Source organism: Bos taurus, chromosome 7 (assembly GCF_002263795.3).
Source record: "Bos taurus isolate L1 Dominette 01449 registration number 42190680 breed Hereford chromosome 7, ARS-UCD2.0, whole genome shotgun sequence".
NCBI lineage: Eukaryota > Metazoa > Chordata > Mammalia > Artiodactyla > Bovidae > Bos > Bos taurus.
In genome coordinates this window covers 39,224,486-39,249,169 of record NC_037334.1, presented here as the reverse complement: position 1 = coordinate 39,249,169, position 24,684 = coordinate 39,224,486, and the positions used below count along the sequence as shown (strand labels likewise).

Below are 24,684 nucleotides of genomic sequence, written 5' to 3'. Positions count from 1 at the left end.
CTCCAGGCAAGAATATTGGAGTGGAGTGGGTTGCTATTTCCTTCACGGGATCTTCCCAACCCAGGGATCTAACCCGGGTCTCTCTCATTGCCTGCAGATTCTTTACCATCTGAGCCACCAGGGTAGCCCAATTAATCCTCTAGCGTTAACTGCAAACGCGCCGCCTACTCAGCGCACTTCCCCACCCTCAAGTCTCAGCCCGTGTTCACATTGTCTTCCCTCTCAGCTCCCACCAGCGGTCTCCGTCATGCCCTTTGTGGGTGTGACGCCAGGCGGCGGCGGGAACTACGAAGAAAACAAGAGGGTTAGAGGATGCCGGCGGGAGGTAGGCAGAGAACTTTAATTTTAGGTACGTTGGTCAGGAGAATCTCTCCCGTGATTAACAGCTAGCTGAGCAGATACCTGCGGAAAGGGTGGTACCGAGTTCTCCGAAGAAAAGCGGTCTAGACCGAGGCGCTTAGTGAGTGAATGGCTCCATCCCTCGCCAGTAGAGAGAAAGCAGTGTGTGAGAACCATGCTAGAACGAAGAAATCGCAAGCAGTGCCAGGCTTTACCTTAACCTTGGCACCTAGGGTACAGCACCCAGGACCAACTCAGGACCTGGCACCAGATGGGGATCGGAACTGCCCAAGTGAGGGATCAGATTCTAAGGAGGTTTGGAATCACACCTAAGACTTCCCATTCCACAACCCTGGTCGCAGACCCCGCCCTTTGAGCAAGGCTCCCGTCCACTTAGATGCGGTCACGCCCATACCGGTAGCTTCCTCCTCGCACCGCCAACACCTGTGACGCTGAACTCTCACACAAACCCAAGCCCGGATTCTAGTCCCTCTTCGCCTCCTCCAGGGCCCGCCTCCCTCCGGCCTTCGCCCCTCGCCTCATAGGCCCTCCGTTGTTTAGTCGCGAAGTTGTGCGCTATTCTTTGCGACTCAATGGACTGTAGCACGCTAGGCTCCTCTGCCTTTCACTATCTCCCGGAGTTTGCCCAAATTCACAGATTGCATGCCAACTCGTGTCCTAAACCGCTTCCGCCCCGCCTGCATTGAGGGGGTGGCCCCGCCCCTACTGCCAAGACTCCACCCCTCGGAGCTCCCTGTTTCCTAATTGGCTATGTCTTACTGCCTCTTCCCGCAGAGTAGCATGACCCGGAAGTGATTTCTGAAGTGCCGGCCGCGTGGACTTGTTCCTTGAGTGGTAGGTTGCCACAGTCGCTGCCATGACCAAAATAAAGGCAGATCCGGACGGGCCGGAGGCTCAGGCGGACGCGTGCTGCGGGGAGCGCACTTACCATGAACTGCTGGTGAATCTGAACCCCATCGCGCAGCCTCTGGCTTCTCGCCGTCTCACGCGGAAGCTCTACAAATGCATCAAGAAAGGTGCGGTGCACGCTGAGCCGGGGCGGGACGCGGGTGGCAGGCCGAGGCCCCCCCGACTGATTGTTCTGTCGTTGCAGCCGTGAAGCAGAAGCAGATTCGGCGCGGGGTGAAGGAGGTTCAGAAATTTATCAACAAAGGCGAGAAAGGGTAAGAATCCCCCCTACCCTCCGCCGGATTTCGGGGATGGTGTCCTGCTACTTAACAGGTAGTTGGTTAACGTGCTCTGACTTGGGTCGTATGCAGAAGATACATTCCCTTCCGTACAGATGTCGATACCACTTACAAGAGCTCAAAGGGACATCTTGGGGAAGGTGAATTCCAGGGGAACCAAATTGTATAAGCCAACTTACTTAGGATTGATCCCAGCTTCATTCACTTAGCGACTATTTACCAAGTGTCTACTGTTTTTCAGGCACTGTGCTATGGGGAGACAATGGCAGTAATCAAATACACACAAAATTACAAGTTGTCATGGGTAAGCATGAAGGAAAAGTACAGGGTGCAGTGAGAATGACTTCATTATCCTACAGCTTTCTTTTTTGGCATTTTTCAGGATCTGAAAATTATTTGCATTTTTATTCCTTGTCCCTCTCACTCAGGCCAGAAAGCAAGCTCTTTGAGAACAGAGTAAAGCCTCTCACTGCTTTATTTTCAGAAGTGCCTGGTACATTGTAGGTGCTCAAGAGCTAAATAATGCTGGGAGGATTTGGTGCTCTATGGAGTCTGACCTAGGTGGGTAGCTGAGGTCTGAAGATATAGGATTAGTTTGTGGCTTCCGGGTTTGGGGGGCATTCTGCCAGAAGAAAGTAGATTCCAGGGCAGGAGAGGGTAGTAGTGGATAGAAGTGCTACTTTCTCATGGGACTCTATAAGCCATTGTAAGTTTAGTTTTTGTACTCAGGAGTTTTGGAAGCCAATGAGTGTTAAAGTGAGGGGTGACATAATTATGTTTACACCTTTAGAAGGTTTTTCTGGCAACTTTGGAAAAGATCAGAGGTGTAAGAATAGATGGAGAAATTGAGATAGGTGGCTACTCTGGTGCAGAAGAGATGAGAGCAATTTTGATTGGGTTATTGATGGCAGAGATGGAGAGAATTAAAGTGGATGGATGAGAGGACTTTTGCATACAGAGTGAGGAGGTGTGGGCTCCAGGCAGATGGACAGAGGGCCCGTTCACTAAGACAGTGAACAGTGAGGGAGCCAGATTTGTATAAGATCACGAGTCTGGTTTTAGACAAGTTTTCAAGGTGCCTTTTAAATATGGAAACCCTCTCCCTAGCAGAACTGTCAGATAGGCAGGTGGCTATATGGGTGTTCAGTTTGGGAGAGGGTTGGGTTGGAGAGAACAGATTTGGGAGTTGTCAATATAGAGTTGGCACTTGAAGCCTTGGTTACAGATGGGGTCAGCTGAGAGAACGTACTGACAGAGCAGAAAGACCAGGCTGTAGGAATACCAGCATTGAAAGGCTTCTCAGGAATTTCTTGGCAGTCCAGCAGTTAGGACTCCATGCTTCCACTGCAAGCAGGCCAGGGTTCCACCCTTGGTTGGGGAACTAATATCCCACAAGCTGCACAGCACGGCCAAAAACAATAAAAGGCTACTCAAAGGAAGCGGAGCATATATAGGAGGACAGTCTATGAGCCAAAGGAAAACTAGGAGCCTGCTAGTTAGTTCAAAGTAATGCTTTGAACCCAGGAGTTTTCCTTGTGTTTTCTGCTCCCCTAGAACAGACTCTTTCCTTCTGTCATCAGGGCTCCTGAGGCCCTTGTCGCAGAACCCCATCACCTTGACAGCTAGAACAGCTATAGATTCTCTGGCAAGCTTTTCTTAGTTCCCTATCACTCTTAGGAATGAGCCTTGAAACACTCAAGACCCTTATATGTGACTAGTTTTTCTAGCCTTCTTGTCAGCCTCATCTCCCCATTCTGGATTCCAAAGCCATCCCTGGCTCCCGACAACACCCATCCCCTGTGTATCTGGTATCTTTCTGATTCTCTCAACCTTAAATGCTTTCCCTGCCCCCCGCCCCTCTATGGGCTTCCCTCGTAGTTCAGTGGTAAAGAATCTGCCTGCCAAGGCAGGAGATGCAGGTTCGATCCTTGATCTGGGAAGATTCCCCTGGAGAAGGATATAGCAACCCACTCCAGTATTCTTGCCTGGAAAAATGCCATGGACAGAGGAGCCCGGCAGGCTACAGTCCATGGGGTCACAAAGAGTAGGACATGACTTACTGACTGGCAGCAACAAAGCCCCTCCGTGGGCTGCCTGACAGATGTTCATCATTCAGCTTTCCTCTCAAGTGTTGCTTCCTGATTCCTTTCTTGATTGTCCAAGGAGAGCTGAGCTGTTACTCCTTGGCATCTCTCATACTTCATCTGTCCTGGTACAGTACCTTTTGTCACACTTGGTGGCATTTACTTGTTGCCAGGCAACAGAGATCACCTCCCCAGAGGAATGCACTCACCAAACAAATCTGAATGCATTTCTTAAGTTTGGGAGACATACATGATGGGGCTCCTTGAGGGCAGGGGCCAGTTTACCCATCTCTGTAGCCCCCAAGGCCCAGCTCAGTGGCCTCCCTTATGGATGAAAAGGGAACCAGCAAGCTGGGAATGACAGTGGTTTCTCTTATTTCAGGATTATGGTTTTGGCAGGAGACACGTTACCCATTGAGGTATACTGCCATCTCCCAGTTATGTGTGAAGACCGGAATTTGCCATATGTCTATATCCCCTCTAAGACGGTAAGGAGCCCCTGAGCCCCTGATCTTGGTCAGCACAGAAGAGGGTCTGGGATCAGGTTGGTGGCAGCAGGCCATAGTGGCAAACAGCATGAGCTCTGGAGCTAAAGACAGGCCTGGATGGATTCTTGGCTCTGCTGCTTCCCAGATGAGGGAATGCCGATAAGTCACCTCTCTGTACTTCTACTTCCTTGTAAAATGGGACTATGGGAATGAAACAGAAGGTGAACTTGAATGTGTCAGTCCTGTTAGGTGGGTGCAGTGTTCAGAAGGGATGTTCTAGGGACCTGCAGCTGTCCTTACCCTTATATAACAGAGGCCAGGTCTGGGCTCCAAGGGGTGGAGAATAGCAGGGCCCTGGAAAGCATAGGCCCTGCTTAAGGGGACAGCCCCTACTGAGCTGGAGCCCTTTCACAACTGCCATATGGAACTGTAGGCCCAGTGTTGCTGGACCACACTTGAAAGTCTGCTGAGTTTAGATGGTGGCAACCAATTCAAAATGTTAACACTGACTGACTAGCACATGTCTGTGGGCTGGATTAGGCTGGTGGATCATCAGTTCGTGACTCCTTGGTGCACAGGTTGTGTGGCCTTTGTTCCAAACAGCTTTTTTCCTTCTCTGCAGGACCTGGGTGCAGCCGCTGGCTCTAAGCGCCCCACCTGCGTGATAATGGTCAAGCCCCACGAGGAATACCAGGAGGCCTATGACGAGTGCCTGGAGGAGGTGCAAGCCCTGCCCCCGCCCATGTGAAGGACTTAGGCACAACTGGGCACCTGCTCTAAAAACAGTGGCTTGGTGGCAGGCCAGTTGGCTGCCCTCCTGCTCCCCACATTCAGACATCTCTGTGGTCCCGAGGCAGTATTCTTCCCAAGCAGCTCCAACAGCTACTTCACAACGGCAGAGCCAGCATCTTCTCTGACAGAGCCTGTTTCCTGTTGAGCTTCAGTGAAGACAGTTCCAAGAATGTGATGTGGGGGAAGTAAATCCTAAAACTAAAATGTGGTGAGTCTGCGGGTGTTTTTTTTTAAGCAGCAACTACTGGTGGGGCCAAGTTGTTGGTGGGGAGGAAAGAGCAGAAGTAACCTCCGTATAATGCTTGGTGTGAATGCTTGCCCACCAGGGTCAGTGCTGGACTCAAGCTGAGAACGGACCCTGCTCCCACCCTAAGCTTTCCACTCTACTTTAGAGTAGCTGGGAGCTGCAGGGCAAGCCAGCTGAGTCCAGAACCCACTTCATAGAGCCTGTAGTTCCTATGTTGGGGACACCCCCATTCCTCTTTGCTTTTTCCCCCAAGAGCCTTAAATGCCACTGGGAAGCTGATGGATGCAATTTACCTGCCCACACAGTAAATTTTAAGTAGGCATTTGAAGCTAATGCAGAATCCCAGGCCATCTCTCCTACTTTGCCATTATGGCCCCAGTAACCTCATCTCTTCAAACATTTTAGACTTACAGTGCCTTCCTGCTCTCAGAGGCCCAGCGCAGACTCAGTACACACAGCAGCCAAGCTTCAGGCACCCTGCAATAAACTGGAAGGACCTTGAGCTTGAGGGTTGGAACTGGTTTAAACTCCAGGCTCTCTTCTTGATAAGCTGTGAGCCCTTCTGGGCAAGTCATTTCATCTTTCTATATCCCTTCACACCCGTTTCTAACGAGGAGGTAATACAATTATGTATATGTAAAAGCGTCTTGCCCAAGGTTTGCCATCTCCTAGCGTTTTCTCCCAATCACATGCAGGTTGGGTTCTTTCCAACTACACTCTGTGGCTGCCATGCTCCCAACCGGCAGACCCAGCACCTGTGCACGGTGGGCACAGGTAATTACATCTCGGTAATTCTTTGCCAGTGAAGCTAAAGGCAGGCAAAGTAAGGAGAAGGCCTGTGAATATATTTGCTCAAAGTTATAAAACAATGGCATTCAGTTCTATCCCGGACTACAGTGGGGAACTGACACATAGAGCTGTGAGGCTGTACAGTGGGAGGAGGGGACACAAGCCTTGGTGTAGCAGGAAGAGATCTGGCTGAGGGCAGGGATGGAAGACATCTGCTGTGCCCACCAAGTCCTTTGCTATTCTGTCAGTTGCCACCAGTCAACAGCAGATATAAAGAGCAGGAGGCAGAGCAGGAGTACAAGACGCCAGAGTTTCCCTGCCGTTCGTCAGGAAGCCAGCTGCCTGCTGTAGGATGTCTCATCTCCCTCCTTGGCCTCTGCCAGAGGGCCGGCCCTGCTGGTGGTGGCACTCCTCAGCCAGGTGCTCTGAAATGAACCACAGTTCACGGAAGCCAACCACCCCCACCAAGACAGACCAAGGCTTGTGGGTGAAAGACCTCTTGCAACAAAGTTCCTCCCCAGCAGGAATCAGAATATGATGCGTTTCCCATCTGCTGGGTTCTGCTCCATGGGACAGTAGGGACACTTCAGCCTATAAAGGGAGAAGAACCAAGAATGTCTCAGGTGGCCAGCCAGCAGAAGAATCAACCTAAGGTGGAACAGAACCCCAGGAACTTACTTTCCTCCATTAATGAGCTTGTTGAGTGCATCTCGGGAGATGACATGGCCACAGATGAGCTTGATGGGAGGGTTGGAATCCGATGTCTGCTGGCGGAGGATGGGGCATGCGAACACTGAGTGGTACCAGCACTTCATGCCGAGTTCAATCTCAATCTGGGGAGGCCAACAGTGGGGTGAGCCCCCCTTCCTGTGGCGCTGTCCTCCCCAGTGCTCCCCCATACCTCCCCCTGCTGGGCCTCACCGGCAGCTCGTCCTTGTGACTCCAGACCCCAGAGCACTGCCTCTGCTCCATCACAGCTTTGATATTCATCAGCACAGGCAGCGCCACACAGCCAGAGGCGAAGCTGCAGAACAGAGAGCAGGGGCTGGAGAGACCAGCCTGACCAAGAGCCCAGCAGACAGACAAAAGGCCCAGCACACTGTCAGTACATGACTCAGCACAGGGTTTCAAAGTGGCACTTGATCAAACCAGTCCTTAAAAATCTCTCAGGTTACGCGTAAAGCCACATATGTGGTTCTATGTCTTAACTCTAGAAAGTCATTCTAGTGCACCCCAAAATTTGGACAAAAGGAATATCCGGGGGACAGATACCTGTTCATCCACTGATACGTCCTTGGTGTGACAGGGACACTAATGTTTGGAAGGGCCTCATCCTGCCTGTGTACCCCATTCTGTCATCACAGTGCACCTCTATAGCTGGTCATCAACCAGGGCACTTAGAAATGGGAAAAAGTAGATTCGGTTTTCACTAGGATTGGGGTGGGGATGGTGAACCAACTGACTGGAGCCTGGGGTGCCAAACCCCTGCAATACACAGAGCAGGTGTGCAAACAGAACCATCCTAAGGTGCCTGTGTTCGTGCTGGGGAAGACTGTTCTGCAACCAGAGTCCATGGGAAGAAACGAGGATGGAGCCTATCGCGACCAGGCAGGCAAATGCGCCCCATGCCTGGTTCCACAGCCAGCCTAAATAAAATACATCACTGTATGTACATACACCACACGTGTACATGTGGGGTCAGGTCCAGGTGACCTTCATTCCCTATGAGGCCTTAGGAGCCTCTGTTTCTTCCTGTAAAATGAGGGTAACAGTACCTGTAACTCTTCGGTTGGTTTGAAGCCATGAGGAGAATAGGACTGTAAAGGAGCCTTCCAAGTGAAAGCTCTCAGCACCTGTGACTCAGCCGCTCAGTCTCCCTGAGGGAAGTGGTGTTTAAGACATGAGGTGGCCAGAAGGCCAGGCTATCAGAGGGTCCTGTGATTACCCAGAGGTGAGCTGCAGGAGGCACGGACTTCATTCAAGAGACCTTACAAAATGGGAACCCTGACTCTGCCACTGACCTTGTGGTGACCCCAGGCCACAACTCTAAATCTGTTCTCCAACTGTAGTGTGTGTTGAGTCACTTCAGCCACGTCCGACTCTTTGTGACCCCATGGACTGTAGCCCACCAGGCTCCTTTGTCCATGAGAATCTCCAGGCAAGAATACTGGAGCGGGTTGCCATTTCTTCCTCCAAGGGATCTTGCCTACCCGGGGACTGCCTACCCTTATGTTTCCTGCATAGCAGGCAGGTTTTTACCACGAGCGCCACCTGGGAGGGGTACTAGAATGAAAGGTAATTCCTACCTAGAAGGGTGACTGAGCAGCCAGTTTAGGTCTGTGAAGGCACTGAACACCATCTCTGGACAGGGCAGGGCCTTGACAAGTTGGGTTTCCCTCAGCCCGCCCCCTTGTACGGCCCACAAGGCTGACGATACCTGACACTGAGGGGTGACTCCACAGAAAGGCCCAACAGGGAACAAGCGTCACGGGTAAAGGTCTCACAGATCTCGGCCCAATGGCTGTTGTCCAGGAGATGGCAGTAGGGTGACTTCTCCAAACCCAGCTGCAGGTACACCAGACTGCCCATCATCACCTGGATCTCTACAAGGCAAAGGGGAATCAGGGTGCAAGGAGGCAGCCTTTCTCCAGGCTCTGCCTCCAGCCCTCGGGTGGCAGGGCTGAGAGGCAGTATGGGGAGCAGGCTGTGCCCCATGGCTCCCAGGCCCATGACCTGGCCAATCGAGGATTAAAATGCCCTCTGGCAAAGCCAGTTTCCCCTAAAATCCAGTGAGGAAGTAAGGTTTCAGGGCTGCTTCTGTGGCAAGCATGATGTAGGGAAGGGTTTCAGTTTCTTCCCCATCGTTCCAGCCGCGTCAAGGAGTGGGTCTCAGGCTCTTGTCCCTCTGCTCCAGTACTAGCTAATCTTTTTTTGGGGGGAGGGGCCATGCCATATAGCATGTGAGGCAGTGCAGCATAAGGGAATGCATGTTGTAGGGGCCACCCCAGCACCCAGGCACGTACCCCGCTGGTGCACGTGAGCAAAGGGCTGGAAGTGCCGGGCGTAGCTGAGGGCCTCCAGCTGCTTCTCAGGGCCACCTGCCAGGAGACGGATGAACTGCAGTCGGTGCAGCTTGAACTCCAGGGAGCTATTGAGCTCCAGCAGGCGCTGCCTGTGGGAGACAGCCCACCTGGGAAGAAAGAGGCCAGCTGAGTGGGAGCTAGAAAGGCAAGAGAAGGGGGCTTGGCAGGGCCTCCAAAATCTTATGTGAGGCCCGTGAGACAGGGCTGGAGGTGTGTCAAGTATGCTGGGTGACGTGAAGAGCAGACAAGCCCTGTCCCCTGTGGGACCACCCAAAGGCCAACGTACTCCAGTGCTGGCCCCAGGTCTTGTTCATGCAGAGCTTCCAGGATACGATTCAACTCCAGGAAAGGCTGCTTGAAATCCAAGTCCACATTCAGTGTTGATTCCTAGAGGGAGAGAGAGCCATCTACCACTGGAGGACTGTGTTTCCAAACTTCTCTGCTCCACACCTAGTAAAACCTCATCCACCAAAGACAAGCCAGAGAGGGGCCATGGTCTCTTGCCAGTCCCTTGGACTCCTCTTTTTCCCAGTTCAAGTTTTGGGAGGCTGAGTGCCACATGCTGGCCTCCCAGAGGACAGACTGCAAACCCCACCCCATCTGCTGTGGTACTGGAGACCCACACTGAGTAGCATGGAGAGAAAATTACTCTTTTTCAATCCCCCTAATTACATTAAGGGAAAGCATCCTTTACGTTCACTGCCAGGGTGTCGTTTAACACCTGACAAGTACAACTTGGTCATTTTACTAGTCTTCCCTTTTAAGAAAAGGATTATCAGGCACTGAGAACTCTGGCGGACACCCAAATCCAGCTAGAAATTAATAATTTCACTTTCTATTGTATATATTTTGTAGCTACCTTCCATTTATGGCAGGGGCACTGATTTCTAAAATAAATTTATTTTAAGAAGTAACAAAAGCAAAACAAACAAGCAGTACTACATCAAACAGTAGAGGAAACCATCAACAAAATGAAAAGGCAACAGGATAGGAAAAAATATCTGCAGATCGTGTTACCTAAGGAACTAATATCCAAAATACATAAAAACTCAATAGCAAAAAAAAAAAAATTCTTATAAAAAATGGAGAGAATATCTGAAGAGACATTTTTTCAAAGAAGACATCAAAATGGCCAACAGGCACATGAAAAGATGCCCTACCTCATTAATCATCAGGGCAATGCAAATCAACACCACAGTGAGTCATCACCTCACTCCTGTCAGAATGGTTGTTATCGAAAAGACAAGAAATAAGTGCTGGCAAGCGTGTGGAGAAAGGGGACCCTCATGCACCTCTGGTGGGCATGTAAACTGGTGCAGCCACTACAGATAACAGTACGGAAGTTCCTCAGAAAATGAGAATATGGCTACCATATGATCTGGCAATCCCACTTCTGGGTATTTTCCCAAAGAAAATGAAAGCACTAACTTGAAAAGATATCTGTACCGCTCCCCCCATATTCACTGCAGCATTATTTACAATAGCCAAGATAAGGAAGCAACCTAAGTGTCCATTTATGGATGAATAGATAAAGAAAATGTGGGCTGTATATATATATATAAATACATATAGTCGCCAGTCATGTCTGACTCTGCAACCCAATCAACTGTATCCCACTGTCCTTGTGTCCATGGCTCCTCTGTCCATGGAATTCTCCAGAAGAGAATACTGGAGTGGGTAGCCATTCCCTTCCCAGGCATCAAACCCAAGTCTCTTGCATTGCAGGTAGATTCTTCACTATCTAAATATATATATGTATATATATATAATGAAATATTGCTTCTCAGATGGCACTGGTGGTAAAGAACCCGCCTGCCAATGCAGGAGACATAAGACACTTGGGTTCAATCCCTGGGTCAGAAAATCCCCTAGAGTAAGAAATGGCAACCCACTCCAGTATTCTTGCCTGGAAAATCCCACGCACAGGGAAGCCTGGTGGGCTACAGTCCACGGGGCTGCAAAGAGTCAGACACGACTGGGCAACTGAGCACGCACGCATTCAGCCATTAAAAAAAGTGGGGAAATCCTGTCATTTGTGATAACATGGATGGGAGCATTATGCTAAATGAAATGTGCCAGACAAAGACAGCTACTGTATAATCTCACTTACGTGTGGAATCTAAAAAGTTTTTGAGAACACCAAGCTCATAAATACAAAGAACAGATTGGTGCTTAAAAGAAGAGGAGGGTAGGGGGTGGGAGCAATGGATGAACTATTTTTGTTGTTTTTCGTTTTAATAAACTAAATGCAATTTTCAAAATAGAGATGAACTCATTTAAGGAAAGACTGCATCAGTGGAAACAAGGTAAAGGCACAGTCTTGACGGAAACCTTGGACTCCCCATGTGCAGTCCAGAGGCGAGGATGCCCTGCCAGGCCAACTGTCCACTGGAGACGGGTCTCTGAGAACAGGTGTTCCCCTGACACACATGTCTGAGTCATGTAAATAAACTGACCTGTCTGGATATAAAAAAAACAATGGGGTCCTAATGTAAAGAACGCTACCAAGCAGAAAGCAGAACAGGCAGGTCCCAGCACCTCCCCGGTGAGCCCGTTACCTGACACAGCTCCTCAGCGACACTGAGCATGCCCTGCTGATACAAGTGCTCCAAAATGGCCATCTGCAGGGTTTGCTGCTGCTTCTCCCGCGAGTCCCACACCGCGTCGGAGACCACACCGCAAATCTCAGAGTCAAAGTTCTGATGAGGACGAGAGACAGTGCCCTGTGACTCAGGCCTGCGCTTCTCACACTGGCCTCCCAAGGAGCCCTGCTACACACACACCGGCCACAGGTATTCCCGCCCCCGGTCTGGAGCTGCCCACACGCTCACCCTGTCAATGGCTTTGCCCACTCGGGAAACACTGCTGTGAATGTCCTTGTGGTCCGAAGCCAGTTTCTGCACGGTGTCTTTTATCTTCCGGCAGCACTGTGACATAACCAGGGAGAGGGTAGCTGAGAGAGGGGTTCCCTGGACGGCTGCAGAGAAACAATGGTAATGAGTCAGGACTCGGACACAGAGGAGCAGACCTTGTCTCGGCCTCCCTATTCTAAATGCCAGCAGGGAGGCCTGGGAAGCAGCCCTAAACTCCAGAGTGAAAGACTCAGCTCCTATTCTGGGTCCCGCCACTCTTTAACTGTATGACTTGCAATTAGCCAAGTGGAACAAGCCAGTTCATTGCCTGGAGTCTTCATTTCCTCATCTATAAAACAGGTGATAGCACTGGCCTTGGAGGCTGCTGTGAAATGAAGCTGTTCTGGCACTTACTGTGGTAAGTACTTGGTTTTAGCTCATTTAATCCTCACTACCATTATGTGCAATGGCACTGTTAGTAGCCTATACTCCAGCTGAGGAAGCTGAGGCAGTAACTTGCCAGAGCTCACAGCAGTGACAGATCTGAAGCCCTGGCTCCTCACCACCACGCCGGAAGGTTCCTTAATATCTCAAGGGAGACACCGCGTGGGAAGGCTTTGAATCATAAAGTATTATCCACACATTAATGCCTCTAACCCAGAGGACACCAGGCAGGCAGGGTCCATCAGGGAAGCACAAGGACGTTTCTGTCTCACAATACAGTGCTTTCCACCCCCATGGCGGGGTGAACCACATGAACTACAAAAGCGTGTGGGGCTTGGAATAGAGAAGAGCAGCCAGGCGCCTTCTTCCAGCTAGCATCTCTGCCCCTTCTTTAGATGGTAGCCTCTGGGTTCAGGGAGGAAAATATGACCCAGGGAAGATAACATGACCCATGAGGAGCAGGGAGTGTCTCAGCTCCGAGACCAGAAGCTCTGGAAGAGAAATGCATTCTGCCAGCTTGCTAAACAAACAAAATGTGCACTCCTGCAACTGCTGGAGCACCAGGGCCACCTCCAGAGAGCACTGCTCTGAAAATGAAGTCAGTGTAGACTAAAGGCATCATGTGAGCACCCAGATCCAACTGGGCTGGGCCTTTCAGTTACTTGAGACTATAAACCCAGCAGCCCAACCCCCCACTTTGTGTTTGTTTAATTAAGCTAGTCTGAGCTAGGTTTCTGTCACATTTACCTGAATGAGTCCTGACAAATACAAACAGGAGGTGGCGGCTGGGCCTACTCCTACTAGGATGGCTATAACCAAAAACAAAACAGGTAAAAACAAGTGTGGGTGAGGATGTGGGAAAACTGGAACTCTCATACATCGTTGGTGGGAATACAAAAAGTTGCAGTTACTTTGGAAAACAGTGTGCCAGCTCTTCAAAAAGTTGAACACAGAGTTACCATATGACCCAGCACATAAAAAAGAATGAAGCAATGATTCATGGCACAATAGGGATGAACCTTGAAAACACACTAAGTGAAAGAATATAAAAGGTCATATATTACATGATTCCATTTATATGAAGTATCCAGAACAGTCCACAGAAAGCAGGTTAGTGGTTGCCAGGGGCTGGAGAAGCAGAAATGGAATTATAAGGTAGGAAGTTAAACATGGGCAACCAGGGGAGGCCTGGCTGAAAGGGATGCAAGCTGATCTCTAAACTCCATCCCAGATACACCCAAGAGAGCTCACAGATGTGCCACAAAAATAACCACAGAGACGTTTCCAACTCCTGCGCATGCATCCCAGGCACACAGTGGATATAAACTAACCACAGGGGCTTCTCCAAGTAACCTTAGGTAGCTAGGAGCCCATTTAGGGTTCATAAATAGTCTGTCTATATATATATATATATATATATATATATATATATATATATATATGATTATAACATATATATATATGTATGTATGTATATATGATTATTATCAGAGTGAGTTATGGGAAGACATAAACAACAGAGCCTGCTTTTATATAACTTGCAATCGTCAACCGGCCTTGAGCGTACGCTGAAGGATCTTCCCAACCCAGGGATTGAACCCAGGTCTCCCTCATTGCAGGCAGATTCTTTACCAGCTGAGCCACAAGGGAAGCCCAAGAATACTGGAGTGGGTAGCCTATCCCTTCTCCAGTGGATTTTCCTGACCCAGGAATCGAACCGGGGTCTCCTGCATCACAGGCGGATTCTTTACCAACTGAACTATCAGGGAAGCCCTATATATATATATTATAACATGTGTGTATATATATATATATATTATAATGTGTGTATATATATATATATGTATATATGATTATAACAGACTGAATTATGGGAAGTCATAAACACCAGGGCCTGCTGTTATAGAACTTCCAATTGTCAATCGGCCTTGAGCATATGCCCATTTGCATTCCCTTTCGTTGATTATTGGTGGGTGTAAGCCCTATTCTGCACAGGGCATAACCAATAGGAGGCGACAGGAAGCCAAGAGGCAAGGGGAGGACAACTCCTTTGGGGTCGGCCTGCTCCCATGTCTTGTGAGTGTCTTATAAAAGATCTATCTGCTTGAGCTGAACTGAGCTCTTAACTTGTTTGTTGTTTTAAACCTTTTAGTTCATTGTTCCAAATTTTTATTGTGACAGACAAGAACTGAGGAAGAGAGATAAACCAACCTGACAGAGTGATTATTAATGGGTGGGGGATTCTTTTGAGAGAGATGAAAATGTTCTCTAATTAGTGGTAATGAATGTATGATTCTGGAAATATACTAAAATCCACTAGATTGTATACTTTAAAAGGGTAAATTTTAATGTGAGTTATAGCTCAATCCAAAAAAAAAGGACATAGGAAATAGGGGTTACCTCTTGTCAAATCTTAGACAACTTGATAGTAACAGTAATGGATTGTAACCCATTGAATAAAATAAGAATTTATGAGCATGAACTTAAGGAAGATGGCCAAGCTTCTTTCTTATATTAAATGCCTACTAACAAGTGTATAGGAAATGATAGAGCAGGAAAAACCACTTATGTTGAAGCTAACTCTGTAATGATTTGTTCAGGCAAGAATTGTCAAGGGATGAGAAAACCAATGAGGCAGAGTCTGAAGAAGCACAGCAAATGTATATAGTCTCAAAGTATCTCCCCACAAATTACTTATTAACTCTACAGACAGAAATATTAACATTATTAGGGTGTAGGAACCTGGCAGACACCATCTTAACCAAGTGATCAAAGTTAACATCACCCATAATGGAACAAGCTGATACCTTGTACCTCCTGATGTGATGCACTGAGAAACACATCAGTTCTGAAGTAATCCTGCCCAAAATGCAAAAAAAAAAAAAAAAGATGAGGAAAGAGCAAACAAATTCAAATCAAGAGACATTCTTCAAAATCACTGACCTTAATGTTCCCAAAATGTCAATGTCCTGAAAGACAAAAGCACGTGGTAGAAATATCCCAGACTAAAAAACTAAAGATTAGACACAAGAAACTACGTGTAGTGCTTGATCTTAGATCAGAGCCTGGACCGGGAAATAAAATGCTTTATGAAAATTACTGGGTAATGGCGAATTGAAATATGAGCTATATTCATTAGCTATATTCACTTAATTTTTTATCTTAACATTTACTTCTCTCATAAAGAAGTTACTTTTTTAAAAACTACAATTTAGAGGGGATGAAGGTGAAAAAAGGAGTGCAATAACTATGAATGTTCTACTTCAAAAACTGTCTGACATCTGCATCAGAAGACTTCTGCATCTATCAGATGCATCTATCTGCATCTGTCTTTCTGTGTCTTCCTTTTCATGTGCCACAGAAAGAGTTCGATACACTTTACAAAATTCATTACATTGAAGACCATTTCCCATATCTGCTACCATAAACCAAGAAATCGATTTATTCCAGGTTACTTATGGAGAATTAATCACATGGGAAAATGTAAGACTTCTTTTTCAAAAATTAAAGTACTTCACTGTACTTGGCATTCCTATACATAATGATGTGAACTCAAAGACTGAAAGCATTGGGACTTCCCTAGTGGTCCAGTGGCTAAGACTGAGCTCCTAATGCAGGGGGTGTGGGTTTGATCCCTGGTCTGGGAACCAGATTACACATGCCACAACTAAAAAGGTCCTACAAGCTGAAACTAAGACCCAGTGCAGCCAAATAAATAAGTTAAAAAAAAAAAAGACTGAAAGCATTAATGGTATATAATTAAAATTCATGGGCTTAGTTAGATATTAAAACAGTTTTAATATTTAGAATCCTCTGTAACAAATATTGCAGAACAATAAATCAGAATATAAACACAAGGCACTCTCCTTTGGAGTTCTCCTCTGCTTAAGTGGTGGCATTATATAACATACAAAGTTGTTCCAAAATAATTGTACATACTTGCTGTAGCCTCAGAAACAAGAAGAAATCTGAAAAAGTGAGGCCAAAAGAATTATGGGCACTATGTATAAGGACCAAAAACTCATGAATCCCTCCATTTCTAAGGATTTCTAAAACCTACCTTCCTGATTTCAAGGGAAAATTTACTCAAAAGAGAAAACTAAAGAACACATCCCACACACTTACAGCTTTACTGATAGGGTATAGCCATTATGTCAAATTCAGCCATCAATGTACAACCTCATTTCCCATTTAAATTTAATAAGAATATATTTTATTTTAAATGGGACACAGCGGCCAAGTTGGAGAAGGAAATGGCAACCCACTCCAGTAACCTTGCCTGGAAAATTCCATGGACAGAGGAGGCTGGTGCGCCACAGTCCATGTTGTCGCAAAGAGTCGAACACGACTGAGTGACTAAACAAGTGCAAACTGCCATGACTTGAAGAATAACCTTCAAGTTCATGTACACTCTGATTCTCTCCCATGCCTGCTTTTCATACTTCAAATATCACAAAAAGCATTACTTCCGCAAATCATGAAAGCACAATGAAATCACTGCACAGAAAAAAATGGACATTTCATTTCATTCTTTCTTAATACTAGATAGTGAAAACTATATAGTGAAAACAGATGTATTTATAACTTAAGCATACTTCATAAAATCATTATTCATCAAAAACAGACAAATGTTTACAAAGAACATTTAATTTAAATTTCATAATCGCTTATAAAATGACACTTGAAAGAGTGACCTAATAAAATAAGTCTGATCAAGAGACAGTGAACTATAAATACAAAATATACCACAATGTTGTTTGGGGTACACATGTATACATTACTATATTTAAAAAGCATAACCAACAAGGACCTACGGTACAGCACATGGAACTCTGCTCAGTACCACGTGGCAGCCTGGACGGGAGGGGAGCCCTGGGGAGAATGGATACGTGCACATGAATGGCTGCGCCCTTCAGTGCGCACAGGAAACTGTCGCAGCACTGTTAATCGGCTATACCCCAATACAAAATAAAAGTTCAAAAATATATATATACCACAATGTTAAAAACCTCATAGTGTTCTATAAGAAAACCAATAAAGGTAACAATCTTACTGAGGAAAAAAGTATTCAGCATTACAAATTTAAAATGCAAAGTTTTATACATGAATTCAATAAAGGATACATTTAAACCTTACAATACCACATAATCATCATCTATTTTGTGGAAAACAATAAAAATTATGTACTTTTTAATATGTGTACATCAAAACCGAAAGGTTAATTTTTACTTTTTCCTCTATTGGGAACTTTGGATGCATTATTAGGTTTTGGATCCCAGAGGGTATTTTTTTACAAATCTTGAAGCTGCACCGCTGTCCAACTTGCTAGCCTTTTTCTTGCCTGTTATTTCTTTGACTCTGTTCATGTACACTCTGATTCTTTCCAATTCCTGCTTTACTGGATGTTCCTTACAACTGACTCCATGAGTTGCCAAATAAACCCCAAACACTGAATTTAACGTGTAAGCCAGAAACTAAATCCACTTTTACCTGTTCAAGTGGGTCCAACTTGTACAACATCTCATTTCTAGAAACAGACATCTTGTTCTTCAGCATCTCATCCACACCACCAATGGAATTCTCAAAGGTTGATAAATATTCATGAATTTCTACTGGATAGTCCTCATTAATTTCCTCACCTGCCATTACCATCAACTGGCAGACCTTCTACTCCTGCCTCCCAGAAACCAGTCAGTGGCTTGTTTAACTTCTTGATTTTAATAATTACACTGAACTTACGTAAGAGAATGCCCTTGACCTTAGGTCATACTTAGCTGTATAATATCTGCAGCTTACTTTGTAGTGGTTTTAAAAGTAATAAGAATATGTGAGAAAACTGATAAAACAAATATGGCAACATATTAGCAGTTGGTGAATCTAGGTAAAGGGATATATATGAACTCTTTACACTGTTCTTAGAACTTTTCTGTAAATTTGAAAACATCTTAAAATGTCTTAAACATTCAAAATAGAAAAGTAAATTGAAAACGTAAATGATCTCAGGTAAATTAACAATTTCTGTTGAGTTTTCTGAAATAGTTCAGAGACTTGCATTGTCCCCTGTTGAAGAGTCCTAAGGACCCATGTTATCAATGCCCTAACCACCATCCTTCCAGAACTCTGTCATCAAGCAGCCTTGGGGTCTCCTAGGCCCCTAGGGAGGCAGATGTGGGACTCTCATGAGGGGACACCCACCTGTGCTGGCCAGCTCAGCCCGTAGCTGGCCCACATAGTGCAGCAGCTCCTCCAGGCTCTGTTCACAGTGCTGCCCATAGGTCAGGAACTTCTGCAGGACCTTGTCCACCTCTCTCTCCACACTTGCACACTGCTCCATAGCAGCCACTGTGTCAGGCCCCCACCTGGGTCAGAGGGGCAGTGAAGAGGGCTTCCAGATCCCACCTTACCATTTCCGTATCATATTTCAATGCTTAGAAATTCCCAGCCTAACATATACGTACACAGCTTCCATAACCCCCAGCCAGGGTGCCCACTGGAGGGTGAAGGGAGACAGGACAGGGGTCTTCTGAATCATGTTAAGAAAATTACTCCTGTGTTCATTGTTTTCAACTCTTCATCAGAATCTTCATCCATCTCTCTTCCTTTTTTTTGGCTGATCCCAGCATGCAGGGATCTTAGTTCCCTGACCAGGGATCAAACCCATGACCCCTGTACTGGAATCATGAAGTCTTAACCACTGTACCACCAGGGGATTCCCTTCATCTCTTTTTTTAATTAAAATGGAGAGCAGGCCTTGCAGAGCCCTCAGTAGGCAATACTATCTATACTCCATCACAGCTCCACACCTTGGTATGCTCTCTATCACCCTTCACCTCCTCAACTACTGGAGAAAATGGGCCATCAGAGGTCATCTTCTGCAACTATCCCTAGCCTGCTCCCACCTGGCTCTCTCCACTCCCACTTGGCATCCTTCTATTTCAGTTTTGATCACTGGGTAATGATCTGTTTGAGGGCCTGCCTCCCCCACTAGACTAGAAAATCTCTTACTGTAACACAACTTTCCTTCTCATTATACCACTGAAAGAGAGTTGACTTTTCTTGTTCTACCTTTCCTCCCACTGAGGTCCCACTGCTAAATCCCTTCAACACTGGGCCACTGCTCCCTTCCCTTTCAGAGCAGCCTGTGACACTGAACACACAGACAATCCTTAAAATGTTAGTGACAGAGTTGATTTCACTCCTCATCCCTCCATCTACAGGATTTAAAGTGAAAGTCATTCAGTTGTGTTCAACTCTTTGCAACCCCATGGACTGCAGCCTGCCAGGCCCCTCTGTCCACGGAATTCTCCAGGCCAGAATACTGGAGTGGGTAGCCGTTCCCTTTTCCAGGGGATCTTCCCAACCCAGGGACTGAACCCAGGTCTCTCACATTGCAGGCAGATTCTTTACTGTCTGGGCCACCAGGGAAGCTCTCCCCTCAAAAAAGTGAGAGGGTTCTATCAAATGCACCTCTCAAATGATCAGATCTAGCCAGCTGTTCTCTCTCTCAAAGAAGGGTACGGAGTAACACCACAAAGAGAGTTCTGTGTCCAAAGTGACCATTGGGATTCTCCCAGTTTTACCAGACCCTCCTCCATTCCCACCAGCACTGTTAGTTCTGGCCCCATCACCTCAGCTGAACCTGAAGCCAGTGTCTCCTTATCAAACGGGTGATGAGTGATGGAGAAGTGGTACGCAGGGCCTTGAGAGGTATTCATGTCCTCCCTCCATATGGCTGACACTATCACACTAGAATTTGTTCATCACCGTGTCTAGAAAACATGCCCCCCTTTTCATGCTCCCTGAAGAAATACCCTATAACTGGATATGAACCATTACAAGCGAAATATAACAGGGATACCTGTTGGAAATAATATACTATAATTATTACTATTAATAGTTAATATTTCATAGGGGCTTATTATGTGATAGGAACTACTCTAATGACTTGGCATAATTAACTAATTTACTTAATTCTTACAACTGCACTATGAGGCAGGCACAATTATGAGACCCACTTTACAGAACACAAAATGAAATTCAGATTAAGTAAACTGCTCAAGGTCACATTGCTGCAAAGTAGAGGGTCTCGAACTAAAGCTGGGCAGTCTGGCTCCAGAGCCCCTCTCTGAAGCACTCTGCATCACAGTCCTCTGGACCAGCTTAACAGGCCACCATCTCACCAGGAAAGGAACACAGCCAATATTTGTGGTTGGAATGAGTATACAGCAAGGATTTATGATGACAAGAAACAGGAAAGTAACCTCACAGCCTATGAGATGATCAACTAGGAAAGATGGCAGTACAAAAGAGTATTTGCCAAAAGTGTCTGGGAACCAGAATCACAATTTACCAAAAATAAACACAGCTCAAGAAAGGTTAGGACCTCACCAATGTCAAAGAGTATGACCCTGTCAGACATCAACTAATACCAGGATTATTAAAGTTAGTTAAGTAGCTCAGTTGTGTCCGACTCTTTGCAACCCGTGGATTGTAGCCTACCAGGCTCCTCCCTCCATGGGATTCTCCAGGCCAGAATACTGGAGTGGGTTGCCATTTCCTTCTCCAGGATTATTAAAGGGAAGCCCAAGTCAGCAACTTGAAACTGAATTAAAAAGCTGAGGAAGGAGATGGAATTTTTATCCCAGTGCTGGGTGTTGTGGCAGGGAGCTTGAGACAACTCAGGAGCCTAGAGGAAGTTGTAAGTCAAGGAAGTAAAATCTGGGAGATGCATCTGTGGAACGTGGGGTAGCACTGAGAAACCACAGCAACATCAGTAAGATCCCAAAACATGGTACTGAAGGAAAAAAAGAAACAAAATTAAGTCCAGGCAGAATACCATTTATGCACTTTTAAAATATAGGTATACAACCAAGGACACACGCAAATAAAAGGGTATATACCAAACACATAAGAGAGTGGCTTTCTGCAGTCGGGGCGGAGGTGAAGGGAATGGCGGGAGGAATAGGGATAAAAGGGAAATATGTAAATAAATGCCAAGGATAAAAATGGCTTGTGTGGACCAGTTAACGTACCATGAACTGACAAGTGTGATTACCTCAAGAAAAATTTTTTAATGAACGAGATGGGAAAATAGAACTGCCTGCAGGTATTCCATCTGAAAAGCCCAAGAGGCCAATTCAGTGTGTCCAGGGTAAGCCACTTTGTCTTAGTCACAGTTGGTCATCTTCACCAGAACAAGGATGGATGAGTGGGAGTCTGTCTTCAGGATTAATCCAGGGAATTTCACTTCCATTGTCCTAAGCCCTCCTCCCCAAGGTCTCACATGGACAGAAATTATCTACCAGGGTGATCACCCCAAAACAACACGTCAGATCCTGTCACCCTTTACTCATCACTGCCATGGTTTGACACAGAAGGCCTTTGCAATTGTACATTCACTCACTTCCTCTGCATGAGCTGTTCCTACGTCTAGAGTGCCACTCTTCCTATGTCTAGAGTGTTCTCTGCAAGAACACAAGATGACATTTAATCATCAGCTCCCCCATGAAGCCCTCAATGAAATCTCCCTGCCTCCTCCCCTGCTTCACAAACCAAACCTCTATCAAGGGTGCCCCATACCACAGACATCTGAGTTCTCAGCACTTCAGCACAGTAACTGCCCATTCACATGTCTGTCTCCCCACACTAGACTGTGAGCTGCTCAGGGATGGAGTCCGATCTCATCTTCTCTCCCCAGGCCTATGGCCTGGTCCACAGTGGGTACATGCACTTCCTAATCAGGGGACCGGAACTCAAACTTGTCCTGGTTGGGCAGGAAGAGACATGAGTGAAATAATGAAATCCCCACCAAGGCGTGTGCACAGGGGTCTTGTCCTCAGTCTTCAGTATCCTAACACAAGAGGGGCACCTTCTGGGGTGAACAGGTAAGGAGAGAAGTTTGTGCAAATCACAGAAAGTCCCCTTTGCTTGACACAGAACTGAACAGCCTCTGCTGGCCCAACACTTAACCTTTTACACCCCCCACCTCTATCCATTCTTCACCTTATACATCACTCCTCTGCTTAAAACCCAATAGAGTGTGCTTTCCTGGGGGTACAGTGGATAAGAATCAGCCTGCCAATGCAGGGTTCCCTGGTCTGGGAAGATTCCACATGCTGTGGAGCAACTGAAGCCCATGTGCCACAACTGAGCCTCTGTGCCCCAACTAATGAAGCCTGCATGCCTAGAGCTCAGGCTCTACAACAGAAGCCTTTGCAATGAGAAACTCGTGAACCACAATGAAAAGTAGCCCCTGCTTGCTCCAACTAGAGGAAGCCCATGAGCAGCAACAAAAGCCCAGCACAACAAAAAGATACAGAATTTAAAAAAAAAAAAAAAAAGATTTACACATACTTAAAAACCACCCTTGTTTTTATGGTCTACAAGGTTCTCTGTGACTCCAAACCACCTCTCCAACCTCATCTCCTACCACTGTCCCTCTCAATGGCCATATTCTAATCACACTAGTTTTCTGTTTCTCGAACATCAGCTTATTTCCACCTCCGGGTTTTTCCCACTGCCTAGAACACTTCTCCCAGATCATCTCCCTATGACAGGTTACCTCCAACTCGGCCGGGTCGCGATTGGATGGGACGTGTCGGTTCGAGCGACTTCCCCAGTAGGGGCGGCTTCTCAAATTTCTCTGAGAATGCAAGGGTCCAACTCCCTGCCCGGGCCGAGATCTGCGGAGAAAACAAACCCGAGGGAGGACTGGAGAAGGGCGCTTAGTCCCGAAGCTTGGAAGGAGAGCCGGGGACTGGGAGCCTGCCGGAGCAACTGCCCACCGCGCCACGCCCTTGAGCCGCACCTCCCAGGCGGGAGGCCAGCGGGCTCTCACCTGCTCCTGCAGCCGGGTCTCTCGTTTTCGGTGCAGCTGTCAACGGAACCGGAAGCCACGGCAGTTGCTCAGCCGCTCCGGACTCGCCCACTCACGGCTTCGCGGAGGGGTGGCCGAGCCTCCCCCTTCCGCGCACTAAGAGTGAAGTCGGCCACAGGATCCGGGCGGCGGCTAGAAATTGCACCTTAGATGTTTGCTGCGGCTGTGACGGGGATCCCCTGGGCAGCCCGAGGGGAAGGGGCCCCAGCCGCCAACGCCGCCGGCTGGGCCCCGACTTTCCACGTGTGCGGGAAGGAGTCGGAGCAACTCACTCGCTGGCCAGCAAGGGTACGCCGGGCGGCTCAGCAGTAAGAAGCTCTAGACCAGAAACGACTGTGCCGCCCCAGCTCCTCGCCCTCCACTCTCATTCAAAGTAAAGACAATAGCACACAATACAGTGCACGTAACGTCCAACAGTTAGGCTTTCCCGCGATGGCGCCTGACACTGGGCAATTATATTCAGCTGTGAGGTACTCAGCCCTGCTCTGCTGCCCTCCATTGGTCGCTCTCTTTGCAGAACGGAGAAGAGACAGGGGTTGCACAACCGCCCTGAGGCGGAAGGGTAAGCTGAAGGAGGAGAGAGTAGGCGGTGACCCTAAGGACAGAATTCACAACCCTCCCAGGCACACTTGCTTTGCAGGGAAGGGGTAGAGAAGCCCCTCCCGCCCCACCCCCTCCAACGGCTTCGGGGACTTGGAATAGAAACATCCCGAAAAGGTCTCTTTTTCCCTGACTTCCTGCTTCCTTTTAGGGCCAGTACCTCTTCCCCATCCCAACAGAACACCTTGCACAATCTTGGTTTGTTTTCTGTATAGCACTTGCACAATCCAGTCCTGTTTTCTTTATAATCTTTGACTTTTAAATTGTCTTGAGCGTTTATTTGTTTATTCTGGTTTCCTGCCCCTAACTCTCCCCACCCTTCCTTTCAGAATAAAAGCTCCATTGGGGCCAGCACTTGGTATCATTCGCTGTTGTATCCCCAACATCCTGTGCTTGGAACACTGGAGGTGCTCAGAAATAGTCTAAAGTAGCCAGTATCCTCTGTTTATGAATGAGGAAACCTCGGCTTCAAACCTGATGAAACTTGCAGGGAAGAGGGCGGTCAACAGCCCCTCCAGGAACCTACAGAGTTGTCAGAGCATCCCAGAGAAGCTTGTCTGCACCGGGAGTCTGGGTGGTCCTGGCCCAGGTGGGAGTTGTGGGGGTCGGAGGGTTGAGTGAACCTTGCCTGGGGCCACTGATCTGAAGCTGAGTTCACTCCAGCAGGACCTCACAGGCTTTCGCAAACACATGCCCCAGGCTTCCCCACTTTGGAGGAACCTGCTTCTCAGCCACACTTGGGTGTGAGCAAAACTCAAAATGCCCAGCTCACATGTCATGCTCCCTCACCTGTCAAGATGGTTTTGTCACTTTTCAGAGCACAACATGTTTTCTTACCTAGCTAATTTTGTCAGCCTTTCCTCATTGGGACTGTGTGATTTT

General features: G+C 47.3%; 2 protein-coding genes and 1 pseudogene across 9 annotated transcripts; 1 reads left to right on the top strand and 2 right to left on the bottom strand.

Moving 5' to 3' along the window:
* Window positions 1-1,186: 1,186 nt before the first annotated feature.
* Window positions 1,187-5,111, top strand: NHP2 (NHP2 ribonucleoprotein). Its single transcript, NM_001015626.1, has 4 exons — window positions 1,187-1,376; window positions 1,454-1,523; window positions 4,014-4,119; window positions 4,742-5,111. Exons 1-4 carry the CDS (start codon window positions 1,217-1,219, stop codon window positions 4,865-4,867), a joined length of 462 nt encoding a protein of 153 aa, NP_001015626.1. The 5' UTR covers window positions 1,187-1,216; the 3' UTR covers window positions 4,868-5,111.
* Window positions 5,112-5,982: 871 nt separating this feature from the next.
* Window positions 5,983-23,207, bottom strand: RMND5B (required for meiotic nuclear division 5 homolog B). 8 transcript variants are annotated; one of them, NM_001075706.1, is made up of 11 exons: window positions 23,164-23,178; window positions 22,888-23,008; window positions 18,522-18,685; window positions 11,862-12,007; window positions 11,589-11,729; window positions 9,317-9,417; window positions 8,971-9,137; window positions 8,385-8,550; window positions 6,869-6,971; window positions 6,626-6,780; window positions 5,983-6,538 (listed from the first exon to the last, which is right to left on the bottom strand). In NM_001075706.1, the coding sequence occupies exons 3-11, from the start codon at window positions 18,658-18,660 to the stop codon at window positions 6,475-6,477; spliced, it is 1,182 nt and encodes a 393-aa protein (NP_001069174.1). In that variant the 5' UTR covers window positions 18,661-18,685; window positions 22,888-23,008; window positions 23,164-23,178; the 3' UTR covers window positions 5,983-6,474. The 8 variants fall into 8 exon arrangements, with proteins under 8 accessions (NP_001069174.1, XP_059744132.1, XP_059744137.1 ...); XM_059888149.1 differs by lacking the exons at window positions 22,888-23,008; window positions 23,164-23,178 and adding exons at window positions 13,074-13,135; window positions 15,270-15,295 and having other exon boundaries at window positions 18,522-18,602; XM_059888154.1 differs by lacking the exon at window positions 18,522-18,685 and having other exon boundaries at window positions 23,164-23,207.
* Window positions 17,205-18,515, bottom strand: LOC101905866 (nuclear nucleic acid-binding protein C1D-like; annotated as a pseudogene).
* Window positions 23,208-24,684: the final 1,477 nt, after the last annotated feature.

Excerpts from the sequence above, each read along its gene's own strand:
- NHP2 (NM_001015626.1), top strand. The coding sequence starts at position 1,217 with ATGACCAAAATAAAGGCAGATCCGGACGGGCCGGAGGCTCAGGCGGAC. Across the intron at positions 1,377-1,453 it reads CTACAAATGCATCAAGAAAG|CCGTGAAGCAGAAGCAGATT; the intron begins GTGCGGTGCACG and ends CTGTCGTTGCAG. Across the intron at positions 1,524-4,013 it reads ATCAACAAAGGCGAGAAAGG|GATTATGGTTTTGGCAGGAG; the intron begins GTAAGAATCCCC and ends CTCTTATTTCAG.
- RMND5B (XM_059888149.1), bottom strand. The coding sequence starts at position 18,599 with ATGGGCAGCACTGTGAACAGAGCCTGGAGGAGCTGCTGCACTATGTGG. Across the intron at positions 15,296-18,521 it reads GGCTGAGCTGGCCAGCACAG|GACATTGACATTTTGGGAAC; the intron begins GTGGGTGTCCCC and ends TTTGTCTTTCAG. Across the intron at positions 9,138-9,316 it reads GACCTGGGGCCAGCACTGGA|GTGGGCTGTCTCCCACAGGC; the intron begins GTACGTTGGCCT and ends CTTTCTTCCCAG.